The sequence below is a fragment of the Bufo bufo genome, chromosome 10, assembly GCF_905171765.1.
Source record: "Bufo bufo chromosome 10, aBufBuf1.1, whole genome shotgun sequence".
In the NCBI taxonomy this organism is placed as follows: Eukaryota; Metazoa; Chordata; class Amphibia; order Anura; family Bufonidae; genus Bufo; species Bufo bufo.
The window spans coordinates 123,899,481-123,919,850 of NC_053398.1; the positions used below are offsets into that span (position 1 = coordinate 123,899,481).

Sequence of the window (20,370 nt, forward strand, 5' to 3'; positions counted from 1 at the left end):
ATATCATCCGTGCACCGGGGAAAATAATGCAGCTTTTGACAGTCCCTGAATTTCAATTGTATCCAAGTTCAAACTTATACATTGGAATATGGGGTAATGTACTTTACCACTCCGCAATTTCTTCTAAGCTCCGTGGTCAGAGGCTGGCTGACTTTGTCCTGCAAGGACCTGTGTGGCGTCCCACGTGGTCCGCAGGTCTCCCCGTGATGTCTCACGTGACTCCTAGAATGGGGAGGAGCTAGGTTTCATACTCGGAATATGCAAGTTCAATTGTGATCTCCGTTCAGTATTAGGGGGTTTGTGTTGCCAGGCTCTCCCGGAACGGTAACATTAATGTCGCACAGTGTCCCTCACTCTTCAATACCAGATGTGCCTTGGGGTTAACGATACCCCTTCTTCAGTGGCTGCATTGGGAGTGCTGAGGGGAGTGCACCTGTCCATTCATGGGTCGGTTGAGTGAGCCACTAACCTTACAGTTTTTTAGCAGTCTAAGGCCTCATGCACACGGCCGTTGGGCGTGTGCACCACGCATCACGGATGCGGACCCATTCACTTGAATGGGTCCGCAATTCCGGAGATGCAGAAAAGAGTCAAGGAATGGAACACCGGAAGTACTACAAAGTGCTTCCATGGTGTTTCTTTCCGTTGTTCCGCACCGCAAATAAATATGACATGTTGAATGGGTCCGGCCCGCTGCATGGATGTTGCCCGTGCATTGGAGACCGCACAGCGGCCGTGTGCATGAGGCCTAACATTGTATCACATGATTTACATTATGTAGTGCATCATCCATTCACTTTGTATTAGGATGGCTACATGTTATGAAGCAGATGTGGACCTGCGGTGTCACTTGAACAGGTTTGTATTTGGCTACCCCTAAGGGCGTTATCTATGTAGCTCCACAATCTTCACCCTTTAACCCCTAGACAGGGATCTGGATTCTACTGCAGGGGTCCGCCAGGATGCTACCTCTTGGAGTAGTCACACATGACTGCTGACCCACAAGACTCAAGAGACAATGGTGCGGAGCACCAAGGGATCAGGCATAATTATAGTCAGGGACATGACAGGCAGAGTTCATGCAAAGCAACATACAGTCCAAGGTCTGGGTGAGCAGCTCAAGATAAGTATGGAAATCAGGCAGAGTTCAGGATAGCCAGCAGGGGCTCAAATCAAGAAGTCAGGAAGAAATCAGTACAAGGAGCGGACTAACCCGTAAAGGCAAAACTTTGCAGGAAACTAGAATCCCATAACATAGAGCCTTAAATTTCCTGAGGTTGCTAGCGATAGGCGGGGGAAAAACAAAGTGCTCGCTCGCTGACCTTCTAAGAGCCAAAGAAAGCACACAGGAGTCCTACAAACAGTGAGAGACATTGCTGGCAGGAAGCAGGCCTCAGCCTACGAGGAGAATGAATATGGAAACATACAGCAGATAAGCATGGCAGTGGCTGTGTCCACCGGAAGGAGTGGTGGTGCGTAAGGACCACTGCACACTATGCAAGTAACATACAGATGTAGCAGGGTTAGCACTCAATTTCTTAACTCATCGTGTTATCTTAAAACAAAAGCCATTGAAAAGCAATTGAAGGTGTTTGCTTAATTCATTTAGTTTAGATAACACGTCTCAGAAAGCATGTGTGTTAACTCTACTTCATCTGTAACATGTCAAACAGTCATTTTGTGTTGGCTACATCAGAAAATTCTGAATATTTGTCTGTCTACAAAAAATTAATAAAATGTATTTGCGTAACTTCATACAGTATTTACATGTACAGCATACAGAATTAAATACACATGCATACAGTATACTCACACACAGACATTTCTACCTCCATATATTTACAGTATGTACACAAACATACAGTACATATATCTAGATGGGGGGGGATATCAAGGGATGTGGTCTGGTTCTGGGTACTAGAGGGACATACTAACAAGAAAATTTGCCTTAGCCAGGGTATTTAGATGGGGCTACTGCAGCACAATTAAAGGGGTTATCAACATCATACAACAGTCCTCCCATGTGCCAGGCCCCTCAGAGGGAATCCCCACACCGCCGCTGCTGCTTCTCCCTGTACACAGATGAAAACATCCGTGGGGGGGAGTGAAGCAGCCAATGGCAGGCTGGGACAGGGACACGCCTCCCTAGCGTCACCCGCGATGCTAGGGAGGCGTGTCCCCACCTGCCATTGGCTGCTCCCCCTGACTACAGATATAGGGAGCAGCAGCAGTGCCAGTGCGGGGACCAGGAGCGGTGCAGGGAGCAGGGAGTGGGGTAAGTATATTCCCTCTGAGGGGCCCGACACATGGGGGGGCTTTAACTTTATCCCCAGGTGAAACCTAGCTACGGCTCTGTATACACATTTACATGTACACACTTAGGCTACATGCACACGACCGTGCCGTTTTTTGCGGTTCGCAAAACGTGTGCCTTCCGCAATTAGCGGAACGGGCGGCCCATTGTAGAAATGCCTATTCTTGTCCGCAAAACAAACAAGAATAGGACATGCTATATTTTTTTGGCGGGGCCACGGAACGGTGCAACGGATGCGGACAGCACACGGAGTGCTGTCCGCATCTTTTGCGGCCCCAGTGAAGTGAATGGGTCCGCATCCGAGCCGCAAAAACGGCGTCTCGGATGCAGACCAAAACAACGGTCGTGTGCATGAGGCCTTACACAGATAAATACACACACAAATATTAATGCATACATAGAGATATAAACAAACATATATGCTTGTTCCCCTACTCTTTCTGATATGAAGTATGAGGACATACAGATGTGTCCACCTTTACCTTTCCTTGAATATTAATGACTCCAATTTCTCATGATACAAACTTACAAAAACAAAATTATGACATGCTAGAAAAAATGTTAAACAGGCTATAAAGCATTTAATGACCATTGAGTGGCCATGCTTAGAAACATATAGCATAGACATCTCTGTCACACATCTGGGGATACAATATGTTTAGGCACAAAGGAAAGAATGGACACAACTGTATGCTTGACAATTTGCCAATGACATGTATGATCAGGAGTTATTGAAATATTAGTTAATCAAAGGGGTTGGGGGACTTTCAAGTCAGCAACCATGCAGAGAAAAACGTGCTTACCTGCTCCCTGCTACAGGGTTCCGGGTCCTTTGGTTCCACCGCTACCACTTCTGTTCTCTGGTCCCTTTTGATGGAGGTCACATGTGCTGCTGCAGCCAATGACTGCCTGCAGTGGTGATGTGTCCCCTATGCATCATAACAATGTGTTGCATTGGATGACATATCACTACTGCAGACAGTCATTGAGTGCAGAGGCACATGTGTACCCCCCCCCCCCCATCAATCTGGAAGATGACAAGAAGGACAAGAACTCAGCAGTAGGGGAACCAAATAAGCTGTAACCCTGAAGCAGAGAACACGTACCCAGACATGGGAAAAGGTGGACAACCCTTTTAAGATTACATAAATCTGTAAAGTCTGAAATGTGTGATGGGGCACGGCACACTTTTTTATTTTCACTTATGCAGTATGAAGAGAACAAACCTCTGTATGCCACTATATAAAACTTGAGGCTTACGGGGGTCCCTGTACGACACTGGTCCACGGATAGCTACAGGTGACATAGTCATATACCCCTATAACACAGAGCAGGAACTTGGCTCCTACCACCTGTTCTGTATATTCAGCTGATGTCAGATTTCCACAGACAGATCTGTACAATTTGGTTACTCTCGTCTTCAGAGTAAGTTGATATTGCTTGTTTTATTTGCATTTGCCTCTGCTGTCATTTTCCATTGGCTTGCAAGACACCCCATTTTTGATAATAAGCTGAAGAATCACCCACATTTGGAACAAGGAGCCTAGAAAATCCTATCCCTATATTACTCCATAAATCTCTATGCTAAATTCCATGGTAGAATAGTCTGTTGAAAGCAAATCATTTGAGATTTCTATTTGAGTGATATTTAGTTGACATTTGACATTTGCAATGGTGTTTGGTCCAATCCTTAGAAAACATGTACTGCACTGCGCATTCCATCCACTCCATGTCATCGGATGCTTATCTAGTTTGTTCTGTTGCACAAGGCATTTATTAGATTTTAACAAGCATTGCAAAGAATCGTGTAGCAATGTATTACACTATCCAGCTTAAGTTCATTGACCTTTCAATAATTGTCTGCTCCTTCTAATTCTCTGATTATATCTGTCTACTACCCAGAATGCTAATTAACATTAGAATAGTATTCTCATGCCGAAGTGTTTATCTGCTTGATTAGAAAAAAATAAAAAATAGTCCTTTTTTCCATTTTTTTCCATATCTATGTGAGAGACTTGAGAGAAAATCTAAATTGTAATTACAGATGTATTCTTCTTTAACCTGAGTTGTGTGGGTTGAGATGACCAGGTTGATTAGCATTAAAAAAAAAAGCATCAATTTATGATACTCTGTCACAAGATGTCTATCCTGTGGCCACCCATTGGTAGTGCTGTGAATTACAGCCTTCCGTGTCCCCTGTTAACATGTTGTGATATTGTATTGAATTGGTTTCATGAGAAATTAGAGTCTCTTAGTCAAATTCCAGCTTTGGCTAGGGTAGACACATATTTATAGCTCTAAAGAAGCTCAGAATGTCAAGCTGTGGTGGCGTGGGATTGCATTTTCATCTGCAACTAAATGTATTATTAACATTTTGATGACCATAGTCAAGATTACGAAGGCACACACCGAAATCCACAAAAACAAAAAAAATCCTGTAGACTGAATGTATACTGCACTAAGCCATGCCGGTTTTAGCATATTTTAAAAGTTAGATTTCTGGCGTAACGGGGGCATAGCTAAAAGTAGGAATAGGCTAGTTAGGTTTAGCTGACATTAGCACATCGTTAATGTCAGCTAGCTTAATAAGATTAAATCTGGTGACAGAAACCCTTTAAACTAGATGTGACAAATTGCACCAAGTTTTGGTGCAATTTACCCCCAGTTCTAGATGTACTCCTCTTAGAAAATGTGGGTTACTATACATACAATGAGGATAGAGGGGTTGTCTAGATTTATTTTATTATGGACTAAAAGGGTTCTTTTTTTAAAGTCATAATCACCTCCGCTGATTCCCTATTGCTCCAATTGCCCTGCTGGTCTTTCCTTCATGTCATCGCTTGACATACAGGAAATGTCCACCTAGCCAATGACTGGTTGAGGTTTTCTGTATGTCAGGAAGTAGATACCCAGTAAGCATTCGAACAGGACTCTCCGGTAGTCAGCTCCCTCTAGTGGCTGTTGCAGAAAGCAAGACTTTTAATTTTAAATCTAATGAATGTGACTGGTATAAAACATACTGCTCTCATTACTTTAATTGAATCCAGTTTCACAGTTTAGATTGTGTTATGTAATTATAACTTAAACGAAAGTGTAAAGGGAATCTGTGTCTTATACGGCAGTAGACGCTGAACAGATTAGAAAATATTCATTGTAGCTTACATTTTATTGATATAAATTCCTACTCATTCTGGGCTTAGGAGTCCAGTGGGCGGAACTACCAAATAATTAACAACCGATAATAATAATTGTCTATCACTAAGTAGGACCACCCATTGGGCTTCTGAGTATAGAAAGTGCAAGAATTTAAGGGGCTATCAGCAACTAATATTGATGACCTATGCTGTGGATAGGCCATAAATATCATGATTGGTGGAGGTTCAACACTGGCCAATTAGTAAGAATAGGCCAGTGCACTATGTGCGCCGTGGCCTCTTCCTAGGACATTTGATGTCACCGTACACCAGTCACATGGCGTAGTTGCAGCTCAGTCTCATTCAAGTCAATGGGGCTGAGCTGCAATACCAAGCACAGCCGCTATACAATGTGCAACGTGGTGCTTGGAAAGCTGCCAAGAGCTCCAGTTAGCAAGGAGGCTCCCTGAAACAGCTTATCGTCAGGGGTGCCGTGAATCCGACCCCCGCTGATGTGATAATGATGACTTATCCTGAGGATAGGTCATCGTTATCAATTCCTGGATAACCCCTTTAGGTGTATAAAGTTCCCACAACACTTTGGAGACCATATGATGCATAACTTCAATGTGACAGTATTAATGCTCCGTGTGAGACTCTACCATTACAGACATACCCGTATGAGGATCAATAGAAAAATAAGGTTGGCCTTCCAATATGCTGTAAACCAATTTTGCGCTGTTTCCATACACTGGGTCATCGGCATCTGTTGCTGTTACCCTGGTAACTGATGTACCTGTGAAAAATAGACACGAAAGGTTAAATATTATAACATTTTTAATGGTCAATGAAATGTTTGCATCTTTTAATAGTTTTCTCCATTTAATAGGAAAAATATGATAAATATGGAACTTATAATCTAGAAATATTGCATAGTCTGTGACCTGAATGGCATTTTGTTAGGTATACTCGTCTTCACTTTGGGGGCCCTGTTCTATCTATCTTCTATCTATTTATCTAATATCTATCTATCTATCTATCTATCTATCTATCTATCTATCTATCTATCTATCTATTTATCTATCTATCTGTCAACTATGTACAGTGCCTTGCAAAAGTATTAATCCCCACCCCCCAACCCTAGGTGTTTTTCCTGTTTGGTTGGATTACAACCTGGAAGATGACAGTAATAACCATGATAATAATTAGAGATGAGCGAATAAAAAAAAAAAAATTATTCGCCAGTTTGCCGAATTTTCTTTGTCAAAATTTGGTTCAATCCGAATATATTCACGGCGAATTATGTAAAAAAAACTGCTATTTCCTGGCTGCAGAGAGCCTTTATAGTGGTGTAGAACACTGTGCCTTGCAGTAACACGCATAGGGAGTCTGCTTTGGTAGTGAAATAATACGGTGAGTCCGTATGACATACAGATGACAGGCGTCGGTCTTAGAATCACTGCACACTTCACTTATTTGGGCAGTCACGGGGCCAAAACTGACCAAATAACTCAAGTATGAACTTAGCCTTACAGGTCGATGTTAGCGCCAAGAAGAAGTGCACTCCTTTTACACCCTCGTCAGCTGATTCCACGTAGATGTCTACAGAACCTGTTCTATTAAATGCTTATAAAAGTAGAGCTCCCCGACAGAGTGCAGAGGGTGTCAGCAGTAAGTTTATTTTGCCTTTCCTCTGATCCGTCAGAACAATAACCCCCAAAAAACGGATCCTGTCTGTTGAGCATCCACCTTCACTCGTTCAGCATTTGGTCAGTAATCCATCAGTATTGCTAATGCCCAAAAAAAACAGGAGTGGATCCAAAACAGAGAGGACACGTGAACGGAATAGTTGCATGTCTTATGTGTTTTGTACCCACTCCTGCTTTTGGCTACCAAATCACAAGGCAATTCTTTTTTTTTTTTTTTTTTTAACGGGGGAGAAAAAAACGTTTATTTAACAAACAGGACATTAATTTAACACACATAAAATACAGCACAGAAGGGGCAAAATCACAAGATTTAAAAGAGAAACTGGAAAGAAAAAGTGCTTCATCAACAAGAATGAATTGACAACCAGTGTCTGGGTGACCATGATCATAATGCATATTGATCATGAAATGTATGGGAGGATACCTTGAACTGTGAAAATGACTACTCCTTTGTGCCGATGACTTACTTATGGGGGTTAACACCCCATCGGTTGGTGCTTGCATATCCTTGCAATAAATTATGTTTCCGTTCACTGACTGTAAACAGAGATCTTGATAGAAAAATGTATCAAATTATGCCGCCATCTTTCTAGTTGCCATGTGTCCAGTCCCCTGACCAGACAGATTTACCAGCATCTGTTCCAGGACATGAAGCAGTGGAATGATGTTGTTCAGCCCGTAGTCCTGGCGACTGACAAATAACGTGGCCTCCTCAAAGGGCCTGAGCAAACGGCAGGTGTCATGCATGAGCTGCCACTGGCTGAAATCGAAGTTACACAGGAGACTATTCCTGTCCACTTGGATCATCAAGGAATTGTTGATGGCCTTTCTCTGTTCGTATAGTTGGTCCAACATATGGAGGGTGGAATTCCAATAGGTGGAAATGTCGCATATCAGCCTATGTTGGGGGAAGCCGTTCTGCCGCTGCAGGTCAAGGAGGGTGTGCTTTGCGGTGTACGAGTGGCTGAAGTGCATACAAAGTTTCCTGGCCATTGTTAGGATGTCTTGCAGATAGGTGGAAGACTTTAGGAACCGCTTGGCAACCAGATTGAACAGGTGTGCCATGCAGAGCTCATGGCTAAACCCTCCTTGACACAGCGCCGACACCATGTTCTTCCCGTTGTCGGCCACCATGGTTCCAATTTTCAGTTGTTGTGGAGAAAGACAGGATTTGATTTCTTGCTGAAGGACACGGAGGAGTTCCTCCCCTGTGTTACTCCATTCGCCCAGGCAAACCAGGTTCAGAACAGCGTGAAAGTGATGAGAGGGTTTGCACATGGCTTGCATACACTACATGCTTACAACATAATTATTGGATCTCTACATGAAAAAAAAAATAACTGTGTAAATCGTGTGAGTGGCATAATTGGAGACATTGACTTCAGTCGGAGTTTGCTTTGAAATTAAAAAGTTCACCACAGCGTAATTCGGCCCATACAGCAAAAGGAGGTGTACAGTCAGCCATCAATTTTCCCCAAAAAAGCACATTTCACAAAACAAATTTTGCCACTACGTAATTCGGCCCATAACACAAAAGGAGGTGTACAATCACCCATACATTTTTCCGAAAAAAAGCCAGTGTCACATAAAAAATTCCACCACTAAATAATTCGGTCCATACGACAAAAGGAGGTGTACAATCACCCATACATGTTTTTAAAAAAAAGCCAGTTTCAAAAAACAAATTTCACCACTACGTAATTCAGCCCATATCGCAGAAGGAGGTGTACAATCACCTATACATTTTCCCAAAGAAAGCCTATGTCACATAAAGAATTTCATCACTGCGTAATTCGGCCCATACAGCAAAAGGAGGTGTACAATCACCCATACATGTTCCGAAAAAAAAATCCCGTTTCACATAACAAATTTTACCACTATGTAATTCGGCCCATACCGCAAAAGGAGGTGTACAATAACCCATACATTATCTGAAGAAAAGCCAGTTTCACATAACAAATTTCACCACTACGTAATTTGGTCCATACCGCAAAAGGAGGTATACAATCACCCATAAATTTTTCCGAAAAAAACATGTTTGAAATAAAAAATTTCACCAATGAAAGGATAATGGAATCCGGTTCATACAGAATAAAGTCTACAATCAACCATCAATTTTCCCCCAAAAGCCTGTTTCACATAAAAAATTTCACTACTATGTAATTCGGTCCATACCACAAAAAGTGCTTCACCACATATAACTGCACCACTGAACGGCAATTAGGCCCTAATTTTTGACTACTTTTACACTACAGGGAGTGCAGAATTATTAGGCAAGTTGTATTTTTGAGGATTAATTTTATTATTGAACAACAACCATGTTCTCAATGAACCCAAAAAACTCATTAATATCAAAGCTGAATATTTTTGGAAGTAGTTTTTAGTTTGTTTTTAGTTTTAGCTATTTTAGGGGGATATCTGTGTGTGCAGGTGACTATTACTGTGCATAATTATTAGGCAACTTAACAAAAAACAAATATATTCCCATTTCAATTATTTATTTTTACCAGTGAAACCAATATAACATCTCAACATTCACAAATATACATTTCTGACATTCAAAAACAAAACAAAAACAAATCAGTGACCAATATAGCCACCTTTCTTTGCAAGGACACTCAAAAGCCTGCCATCCATGGATTCTGTCAGTGTTTTGATCTGTTCACCATCAACATTGCGTGCAGCAGCAACCACAGCCTCCCAGACACTGTTCAGAGAGGTGTACTGTTTTCCCTCCTTGTAAATCTCACATTTGATGATGGACCACAGGTTCTCAATGGGGTTCAGATCAGGTGAACAAGGAGGCCATGTCATTAGATTTTCTTCTTTTATACCCTTTCTTGCCAGCCACGCTGTGGAGTACTTGGACGCGTGTGATGGAGCATTGTCCTGCATGAAAATCATGTTTTTCTTGAAGGATGCAGACTTCTTCCTGTACCACTGCTTGAAGAAGGTGTCTTCCAGAAACTGGCAGTAGGACTGGGAGTTGAGCTTGACTCCATCCTCAACCCGAAAAGGCCCCACAAGCTCCTCTTTGATGATACCAGCCCAAACCAGTACTCCACCTCCACCTTGCTGGCGTCTGAGTCGGACTGGAGCTCTCTGCCCTTTACCAATCCAGCCAGGGGCCCATCCATCTGGCCCATCAAGACTCACTCTCATTTCATCAGTCCATAAAACCTTAGAAAAATCAGTCTTGAGATATTTCTTGGCCCAGTCTTGACGTTTCAGCTTGTGTGTCTTGTTCAGTGGTGGTCGTCTTTCAGCCTTTCTTACCTTGGCCATGTCTCTGAGTATTGCACACCTTGTGCTTTTGGGCACTCCAGTGATGTTGCAGCTCTGAAATATGGCCAAGCTGGTGGCAAGTGGCATCTTGGCAGCTGCACGCTTGACTTTTCTCAGTTCATGGGCAGTTATTTTGCGCCTTAGTTTTTCCACAGGCTTCTTGCGACCCTGTTGACTATTTTGAATGAAACGCTTGATTGTTCGATGATCACGCTTCAGAAGCTTTGCAATTTTAAGAGTGCTGCATCCCTCTGCAAGATATCTCACTATTTTTGACTTTTCTGAGCCTGTCAAGTCCTTCTTTTGACCCATTTTGCAAAAAGGAAAGGAAGTTGCCTAACAATTATGCACACCTGAGATAGGGTGTTGATGTCATTAGACCACACCCCTTCTCATTACAGAGATGCACATCACCTAATATGCTTAATTGGTAGTAGGCTTTCGAGCCTATACAGCTTGGAGTAAGACAACATGCATAAAGAGGATGATGTGGTCAAAATACTCATTTGCACTCCCTGTACACAAAAGGCTTTTCACCAGATAAGTGTAACGCTGGAAGGCGAATATATTTTTATTTCGCTAGTAATACATGGCAAACTGGGCTTTAGAATATATCCCTGCACCGCAGAACGGCATTAAGGTCCTAATTTTTTTCTACTTTTACGCAAAAGGCTTTCAACAGATAAGTGCAATGTTGAGCGGCGAATATATTTTTATTTCACCAGTAATACACGGCAAACTGGGCTTTAGAATATATCACTGTACCACTGATTGACAAAGATATATTTCCTTTTTCCACTAATACACGCAAAAAGGGCTTTAAAACAAATAACTGCACCGCTGAGCGGCAAATATATTTTTTCTTTTTTCACTAATACAGGCCACAAAAGGCTTTACAAAAGATAACTGCACCACTGAGTGGCAAATATATTTTTTATTTTTCCACTAAAACAGGGAAAAAAGGGCTTTAGAACAGATAACTGCACCACTGAGCGGCAAATATATTTTACGTTTGCCATTAATACACAACAAAAAGGGCTGTAATTTTTGCAATTTTTCGTAGAAATATTTCCTTGCATTAACCCCTGTTAATGCCTTTATCAAACAGCATTTTCACCCTAATAAGAATTGTTTGCTGGAATTACAGAGCTGTATAATGGCAATTTGGATCCCCAGTCAGTGCTGCAAGGTGTAATAGGAATGTTCCTATTACCCAGGCTGTCACCTCCCCTACTGAACCCTGTTCAACAGAAATGCTGTGGAATGATTCCTCCCTATCCTTTCCCTACACCTTGAATAATCTTTCCCTGCACTTGTAAATCATTTTTTCTTAGCACAATTAAGTTTTTTCTATCACTGTCTCTACCGTCTGCAGACGTCTCTCCCTGCACTAAGTACACTGGTGATTGGCCGAATCTTAGATGGCTGCCGTATTTATAGGGCTGTGACATCACACGGCTGGCTGGCTGATCATTGGCTGCATGCATGGCAATATGAATGATCCCGTCTTCCCAGAGTTACTTGCCCCATGTCCTCACACGTGCAGCAGCCATTTTAGGAAAAAATGAAGTGTGAATAAATTCGTAATTCAAATTTTTCCTGAAATTCTGATCGAATTCCACTTCGTCAGCTTCGATTCGCTCATCTCTAATAATAATAATTGGAGATGAGCAAAGTTTTTAAAAATTTGATTTGGCAGCTTTGCTGATTTTTGACAACAAATTTGATTTGTTCTGAATTAATTAGCCACAAATCACTACTGTATGTTAAAACCCTACTAAGCCTATAAATGGGACCATTTTTAATGGCTGGTTAGACAGAATTGCACCCATCCAATGGCTATTAAAATTGATAATATGCTAGTGCAATATGACTGTCTAGGTTTAAAAAAAAAAATCACTCACCTCATCCACTTGCTCGTGCAGAGGCAGTCCACTCCTCTCTTGAGTAGAAAAGACCTGTTGAAGGACCTGCGCTGAGCATGATGACATTACCACATGCTTCCATCATGATCACATGGTGATGTCATCACGCTCAGCACAGGTCCTTTAGCAAGTCTTTTCGACTTAAGGGAGGAGCAAAGTGGGTGAGGTATTTTTCTTTTTCTAGACAACTTTAGCCACCATTTTAGGAAAAATGATTCGTCACTATGAAGTGCAAGGAAATTCAGCGTTGCAGCGAATTAATATTCTCCCTAACTTGGATTGAATTCTGCTTCAGCTGCTTCAATTCGCTCAACACAGAGATGGGCGAGGTTCTCAAAAATTGGATTTGGCTACGTCGCCGATTTCATTTGCTTTGTGACAAATTACTTAGTCGCAGAGCACATTTATTTGTGAGTAGTCGGCGCAATGGTGGGGAAAGGCGTTCCCCCCCGATCATTTCGTGTTCATTATTGATAGAGGCATCTGAGATGACCACTGAGGGTTGTCAGGGGTTAATATGTTAAAAAATAAAAATACTCACCTTATCAATTTGATCGCGAAGAGTCCGTCGAAGTCATCTTGATTGAAAATTCAGCATGAAATCTTGCACAGTGCTTGATGCTGGCCGATGTAGTGGCATCACATGTGATAGTGTACGAGATTTCGTGTGGGATCTTCAATCAAGATGGCCATGGTGGCTTCGCGACAAATTTAATTTTCCCTGAAATTCGGTTTGAAGTCGACTTTGTGAACTTCGATTCATCAAAACTACTACTAATAATAATGTATTACACATTGAATTATTTTATATATATTGTATACAGTATATCAGTTTCAGTAATATTGGTCTTTGGAAGGAACATGTGACTTAACTACTGCTGTGATTAAAGATTTATCAATTTGTTGAAAGATGCAAGTAGTATTTTATTAGAATTATTGAACGTGAATAAACCTTCACATTAGACCTAAAGACGTGGTTTTATTAAGGCTTTATTGATCAGTTAAAGGTGTGTGCTTCTGTAATGATTATTGACATTGATTAGATCAACAGACGTCAGACGGAGATGAACATTCTTGAAAATATTCATTTTACACTGAGGAGTCAAGGTGAAAACTCAAATAATAGTGGCTTGTAAGAAATCTCTGATGGTAAAGTCTTTATTACTTATTTTTCTGACTGATGCCATTAAAGACTGTATTTTACCACCTTAAAGGGATTTCCAGGACTCAAAAATGTGGCAGATTTACTAATCCTATAGATGTGGTAAACTTAGACATGTGAAATCCCCAAAACAACAATGACTATTGTTATTATAAGTTTTTAGAATCATTTTACCAAAATTTGCTTTAAAGTTACTAATTCTTGAAGATCAGTTAATAGCAGCTGACATAATAGTTTTTTGTATTTCTGGAACTGATCCCTTGTTCCGTGTAATATATAATTAATTTGCGATAAGAGCCTATTCAGTTATTCAAGTTGTCATCTAATCATTTTAGCAAGTAGCTTAATGAAGCTGCATCAAAATGTACATCTTATCTATTAATGAGTATTCTAGATAAAGCTTAAATTATTAGTCCATGTGTGGATGGTCCATGTGCTGAACCAAGTTATTTTTATTTATCATTTTATGTTTTAAATAATAATTTTTGTCCTTGGATAAACAAAGTTATGTAGAGGTGCCGTTCTTTACGTAAGCTCTTGCTGCCGCTGGCTGTGCGACATGAGTAGTAGCTTAAGGCTATTTTCCATGCCATAAACTGGCATGGAAAATGATGAATGAGACGGGCCGGCCTGACCTTTTCCGTCACTTCAGAAAAGAGGCATGAGTGGGGTAAAGGCACAGATTTTGACGCAAAACACCTCTGTGACAAATGTGTACACTTAATACGCCACAAAGTGGCGTAAAAAATATATAAAAAATGCCTCGCTTAGTCTTTTCCCAGGAATGAAAGTCATATACCTGTATATTACAGATAAAACTTCTCTAGTATGAGATGCCATAGAAGGTTGAAATACTTGAAATGTAATAAGGGGTACTTTAAGCTGCATGCTCAGTCCTCTGATGGATTTCTGAAGAAGAACCTTGTTAGTCAGGGGCTCTTCTCCAATCAGTGGAGCTGAAATGTTCTGCCACCCTGAACTCTACTTACGTTGCACACTCTTTTAAGTCTTTACATTTGGCTTCTTATATAGCAATAATTTGATTGATTATGTTGATTGTTCCACTATATCAGCATGTGTCTTGTAATGTCTAAGAACATATGGACATGATAGACGCAGGTTTCATATCACATACAGTAAAGACCAAAAGTTTGGACACACCTTCTCATTCAAAGAGTTTTCTTTATTTTCATGACTATGAAGGCATCAAAACTATGAATTAACACATGTGGAATTATATACATAACAAACAAGTGTGAAACAACAAAAAATATGTCATATTCTAGGTTCTTCAAAGTAGCAACCTTTTGCTTTGATTACTGCTTTGCACACTCTTGGCATTCTCTTGATGAGCTTCAAGAGGTAGTCCCCTGAAATGGTCTTCCAACAGTTTTGAAGGAGTTCCCAGAGATGCTTAGCACTTGTTGGCCCTTTTGCCTTCACTCTGCGGTCCAGCTCACCCCAAACCATCTCGATTGGGTTCAGGTCCGGTGACTGTGGAGGCCAGGTCATCTGGCGCAGCACCCCATCACTCTCCTTCATGGTCAAATAGCCCTTACTTTCAAAGTTTTTCAAATTTTTCGGCTGACTGACTGACCTTCATTTCTTAAAGTAATGATGGCCACTCGTTTTTCTTTACTTAGCTGCTTTTTTCTTGCCACAATACAAATTCTAACAGTCTATTCAGTAGGACTATCAGCTGTGTATCCACCTGACTTCTCCTCAACGCAACTGATGGTCCCAACCCCATTTATAAGGCAAGAAATCCCACTTATTAAACCTGACAGGGCACACCTGTGAAGTGAAAACCATTTCAGGGGACTACCTCTTGAAGCTCATCAAGAGAATGCCAAGAGTGTGCAAAGCAGTAATCAAAGCAAAAGGTGGCTACTTTGAAGAACCTAGAATATGACATATTTTCAGTTGTTTCACACTTGTTTGTTATGTATATAATTCCACATGTGTTAATTCATAGTTTTGATGCCTTCAGTGTGAATCTACAATTTTCATAGTCATGAAAATAAAGAAAACTCTTTGAATGAGAAGGTGTGTCCAAACTTTTGGTCTGTACTGTATTCTCATACCATAAGCCATAAGAACGAGAGCTGCAAAGAAGATCTCTTGATGCTGCACAATCAGTATGTCTATAGTCTAACGCAATCAGCTAGTCTATTGAATGGCTGTTGTGTAGTACCACATATTACCTGAAGCTTGAACCAGTGATTGCTAGGATTTTCATATGTAGGATCACTCCTGTCTAGCCAATAAGGTGTCGATGTCACTGGGAATATCCTTGGAAGAAAGGGATGCAAATGAGCTCTTAACAAGCTCTGTCTCTAATGCCACCAGTAACCCAGTTAAAAAGGTTGTCTCATCATGGACAATGGGGGCATATCGCTAGGATATTCCCCCATTATCTTATAGGTGCGGCTATTTCTATCGGTGCCATAGAAATGAATGGGAGCGGGGGCCGCACATGCATGGTATGCTCCCATTCACTTCTATGGGAAGCCGGCTTGGTGGTGGCCGAACCAGAGTCCTCCAGCCACCACCTTGCAGGGCTTCATTCTCAATATAGGTGCGGGTCCCAGCGGTATGCCCCCATAGTCTATGATGAGACAACCCCTTTAAGTCAGTGCTCTCTACTCTGCACTGATGAGGGGCAATCACCCCAAAACAGCTGTCTACAGATGAGGTGCTGGCTTATTTAATATCCGAGTCATGTCTCAAGGCCTATTTAAAGGGTTGAACATTGACTTATAGGATATCTGCCTTACATATGAAGGCATAAGAGGCAGAGCTGGTTAAGAGCTCAATTGCGTCCCTTTCTTCCAAGAATTCCAGAGGAGCATGTATGGCCTATAAGTCTCCTAACGCCTATTAAGGCGCTCTTTCCCCAAGTAGAGATAGTACCCTCAAATCCAGGGAAAATCCTTTTCATGTTTAAAAGCTACAAGACCCTTCTTTCCTCGAGGCTATATACTGTATAATGAACTTATTTCATCTGTCCTGGTTAACAAAAAGTTTCTGGTTAACAAAAAAATAATAATAATATATATATATATATATATATATATATATATATATATATATCACATTGACTGAGAAATGAACAGAACACTTACCTGGTGCCATCCTTTTCATATCTTCAGCTGAAATCTGCCAATTTCCAGGCTCTTCTTCTGCCTTCCAAGATGTCTTCACCGTTTCTCAGTATACTTGAAGCATATTGTGCAGTTGGTAAACCAAGACACTACCTGCTTGTCCAGCCCTACCGTCTGATTGACCAACACTCCTCAGCAGAGCTTTGCTGGCCAATTCAAAGGCAGCAAGAAGTGTCTTGGAATACAAAATGCTCGGCATGCACCATGAAGTCTGACAAGCAATGTGGTCATCTTGGGTGGCTGGGGAGAGACCCAGACAATGGCAGATCTGCAGCTAAAAATTTGAATAGGAGGGCACCATGCAAGTGTTCGATTAGTTAATGTGATTTTATTTTATTTTTTTTAACCAGAGGGCCGTGCTTTAAGTCATTGTGGGCCTCTGTGTTAACTCAGAGAAATTCAGATTGCAGATAATGACTTTGTCACACAGCAACAAATATGTCAAGGAGACAAATTTTTTAAAGAAATAACAGTTTTTTTAATGTATTAGTAATATATTTATATGACTTTACAAAAGGGCAAGATATTTACGTTCTGGGACTTTTCTTTTTAAATACTTTAAGATCCTTTAAGACTCACAACCCAATTCTTTCTCACTGTATGTTAATAGGTACTGTCCTCTCCGGAATCTGAATTCAACAATTTACTTCAACCTTGACCTCTGTTATTGCTTTTCAGCAGAACGTCAGGAGCAATTATCTGGTAGAAGAAGTGTCAACCACAGGGAATATTGCATAATTATATCGTTGCTATCATGTCTTAGAAAACCTGTGTATGTATAATTATCCATCAGTAGAGGCCAGGAATAACATTGGTATGAGCGCTCTACTTATAATGCATGGATTTTCCATGTATGGTTTTAAAAGTGCTGAGTGTGTGATATTAGACAAGGCTAATTTACGTAGATTTATATACATTTTTCTACTTTTTTTCCTCGGGTCACAGAAAGTATAGGAAAACTATTGTACAGATGTTCTCAAGGGTTATGTAATCAAATTGCTATTCATTTTAAAGAAGCTTCAGGGAAAATTGATGGATGCTAGAAAATTAAACCATGTAAGCAGTTAAAATAGTGTAAATAATATACAGCAAAAAATGTTTCTGTGAAATGGAAGTTAAATGAAGTAAATTAAGGCCAAACCCGCATTTTTTTATTGCAGCAGAATAACATGAACCTTATCTTGGTGCCTTCAAACAATATTAAAATGTACATCAAAATGGACTACTGAAGTTTACTAAGCCTTCACCCCTGGATACTAGTTTATGTCACTTCTTAACTTGCGCTGTGTAGACTGGAAGCCTTGCCAACAGTCATATCATTATCATCAAGGGTAAGATAACAAAGAAAAGTAGCAACTCTATTATAAACCCAGGGGAAGATGACACTTGATGTTGCTCACTACATTCTACCATAACATGAAGTTAGCATGTCATTTTCTGATTGTTTTATCTTCATGGACAAATCTTTCAAGCTGCTATTGCAGTTGCCAAAACAGATCCCCATAATTATATAAAGAAAACATAATACAAACATAAAATTTGAAAATAAAAATAAGTAAGAAATATGATTTTTTTTTAGCAATAAAATCAAAGCAACACTTCCCCTTTGTTGTTTCCCCAGACACACCACCACCTCGATCCATGGGGTTTGTCTTTTATTGTAGCTTAATTTCCTTTAAGTGAACAGGGTTGATCTACAATACCAGACACAACAGAAAATCCCTTTAAAACAACACACAGCATATTTATCTAGCATCTTGTAGACAAAAAAAATCCCAATTTCATGATGATTAATGAAAAAAAGTATTGCAAACAGATATTTTTGTGAACAAATTGCAAAGATGTTTTACTCATCTCCACAGCTTCCTCTACCCTGCTGTTCCAATGCTGCTCCGGTCCCCACAGCTCACCAACTCCTGTCCCATCTCGACACATCAGAAGTACCATAAAAATCCCACAAAGCCCATCACAACCTTAACGGTAACTTGCCTTAGCCAGTGATTGACTGAGTAGACATTTCCAGTGTGCTGCCCAGGACAGGAAGTGAGAGCGGTGTCGGAATAGCAGTGGAAGGGGACCATGGAGGTGAGTAAGACATCTTGTTATTTTAAACCCTTTATGATCTATTTTTCAAGGGGTTTTTAGAGCCTTTTATACTGATGATCTAACCTCTTAATAGGTCATCAGTATCTAATCGGTGGAATTCCAACACCTGGGACCCACCCCCAATCAGATGTTTGAGAGGGAACCAGCAGTCACAGTAATGTTGTAGCCCTCTCTCAAGCACAGCATCGTACATTGTGCAGGGGCTCTACTGTGTGTCACTTGAATGGGGCTGAGCAGTGCCCAGGCCATGTTACCAATGACCATGACTTCACATGGCCTAGGCTAAGCTGTGTGCCCTTCTACAAGTGCCTTCCCAAATAGCTTATTGGCGGGGGTTCCAGTAGTCGGACCACCATTGATCAAATACTGATGACCTATCCAGTATAAATGCCTCGAAAAACCTGTTTAACAAAATGATCTGCCCAGAACAAGACTTTAACTGACAACCTCAACTAGCTGTCATGTAATGACTGCAAAGAATAGCTTACACTGTGATCCTCAGACCCCGACGACTGCACGCCGTCATGCAACTTTGCAGTCTGTGTATTATAACTTCATGTGAAGCTTCTATATAATCCTGGCTTCACTTTCCTGGTAGATATGTCAATTTAGAAGTGCTGTGAGCAGAACACTCTGTGCAGACACGGGCCACTCTAACAATTTGCAGCACTAAATTGATAAAAGACTCTGTACTTGGCAGTTTTCATTGAACTGATGGGATGAAGATGAAAACAGGTTATTTCTATACGATACACTTAACGAACAAAGGACGCCGAGGTTAAGCAGTTTTAGTTTTAATTGTCCGAAAAACAAACCGGTTCAATCAGAGCCGCTATCTTTCATGGATTTACAAGGCATGAGTTGCAGAAATTAGAACTTCTTTATGGTCTGCCTTTAAAATAAACTGTTAAATTGTTACTGGTGACCTGAGGGGAATGACTAGAACAATCCCTTCCCCATTCAGGAATCAGGTTTGCGAGTACTGTATTCCTGCCAAATGGTCCCATGAGTTGTGCAAAGCTGATGACCTCGGAGTATATTTCCTGTAATAACAACGCTTTCCCGCTGATTAAATACATTTGAAAAAAAAAATAACATTAAAAAATAACATGGGTAAAGCTTATTACTCTCTCAAATGGCCGGACTCAAATAAAGCCTATTAATATTTTATGGTAGAAATGCAGGCTGTTTACATAGCATGCTGCAATGGGAAAATATCTCTGGTTCCAGAGTGACATCACTTAACACCTCTTTCCTTCGAAAAAGTGCTGTGCACGTGGAGAAAATATTTTCCTTATAAAATATTAAGCTAGTCTCTTACATAGGAGTCAGTTTACACAGTCTAAGGTAAACAGGGTTCTCTTCGTTAGTCTGCTGCATATTCCATCAATTTGCGAGGTGACCTAAGACACAGTCTGTTCCCACATTGCCATAGATTGAGAGATAATGAAATGTTATTATTGAACGTTCTGGAATATATTGCCTGTTCCATCATGCAGCATGTTTTTCGTGGGCTGGTCACATCTGTAACCTTAACTAGGACCTTTGATCTAACAAACACATCAATTTCA

At 40.7% G+C, this 20,370-nt stretch overlaps 1 protein-coding gene across 1 annotated transcript in view; it reads right to left on the bottom strand.

The window, feature by feature from the left end:
• The window catches only part of LOC120980681 (cadherin-8-like), a 396,076-nt gene that overhangs the window by 179,618 nt on the left and 196,088 nt on the right, over nt 1-20,370 (bottom strand). The window contains exon 3 of the mRNA XM_040409924.1: nt 6,125-6,244. Coding sequence (XP_040265858.1) covers nt 6,125-6,244 — 120 coding nt within the window. The remainder of the gene's footprint in view (nt 1-6,124; nt 6,245-20,370) is intronic.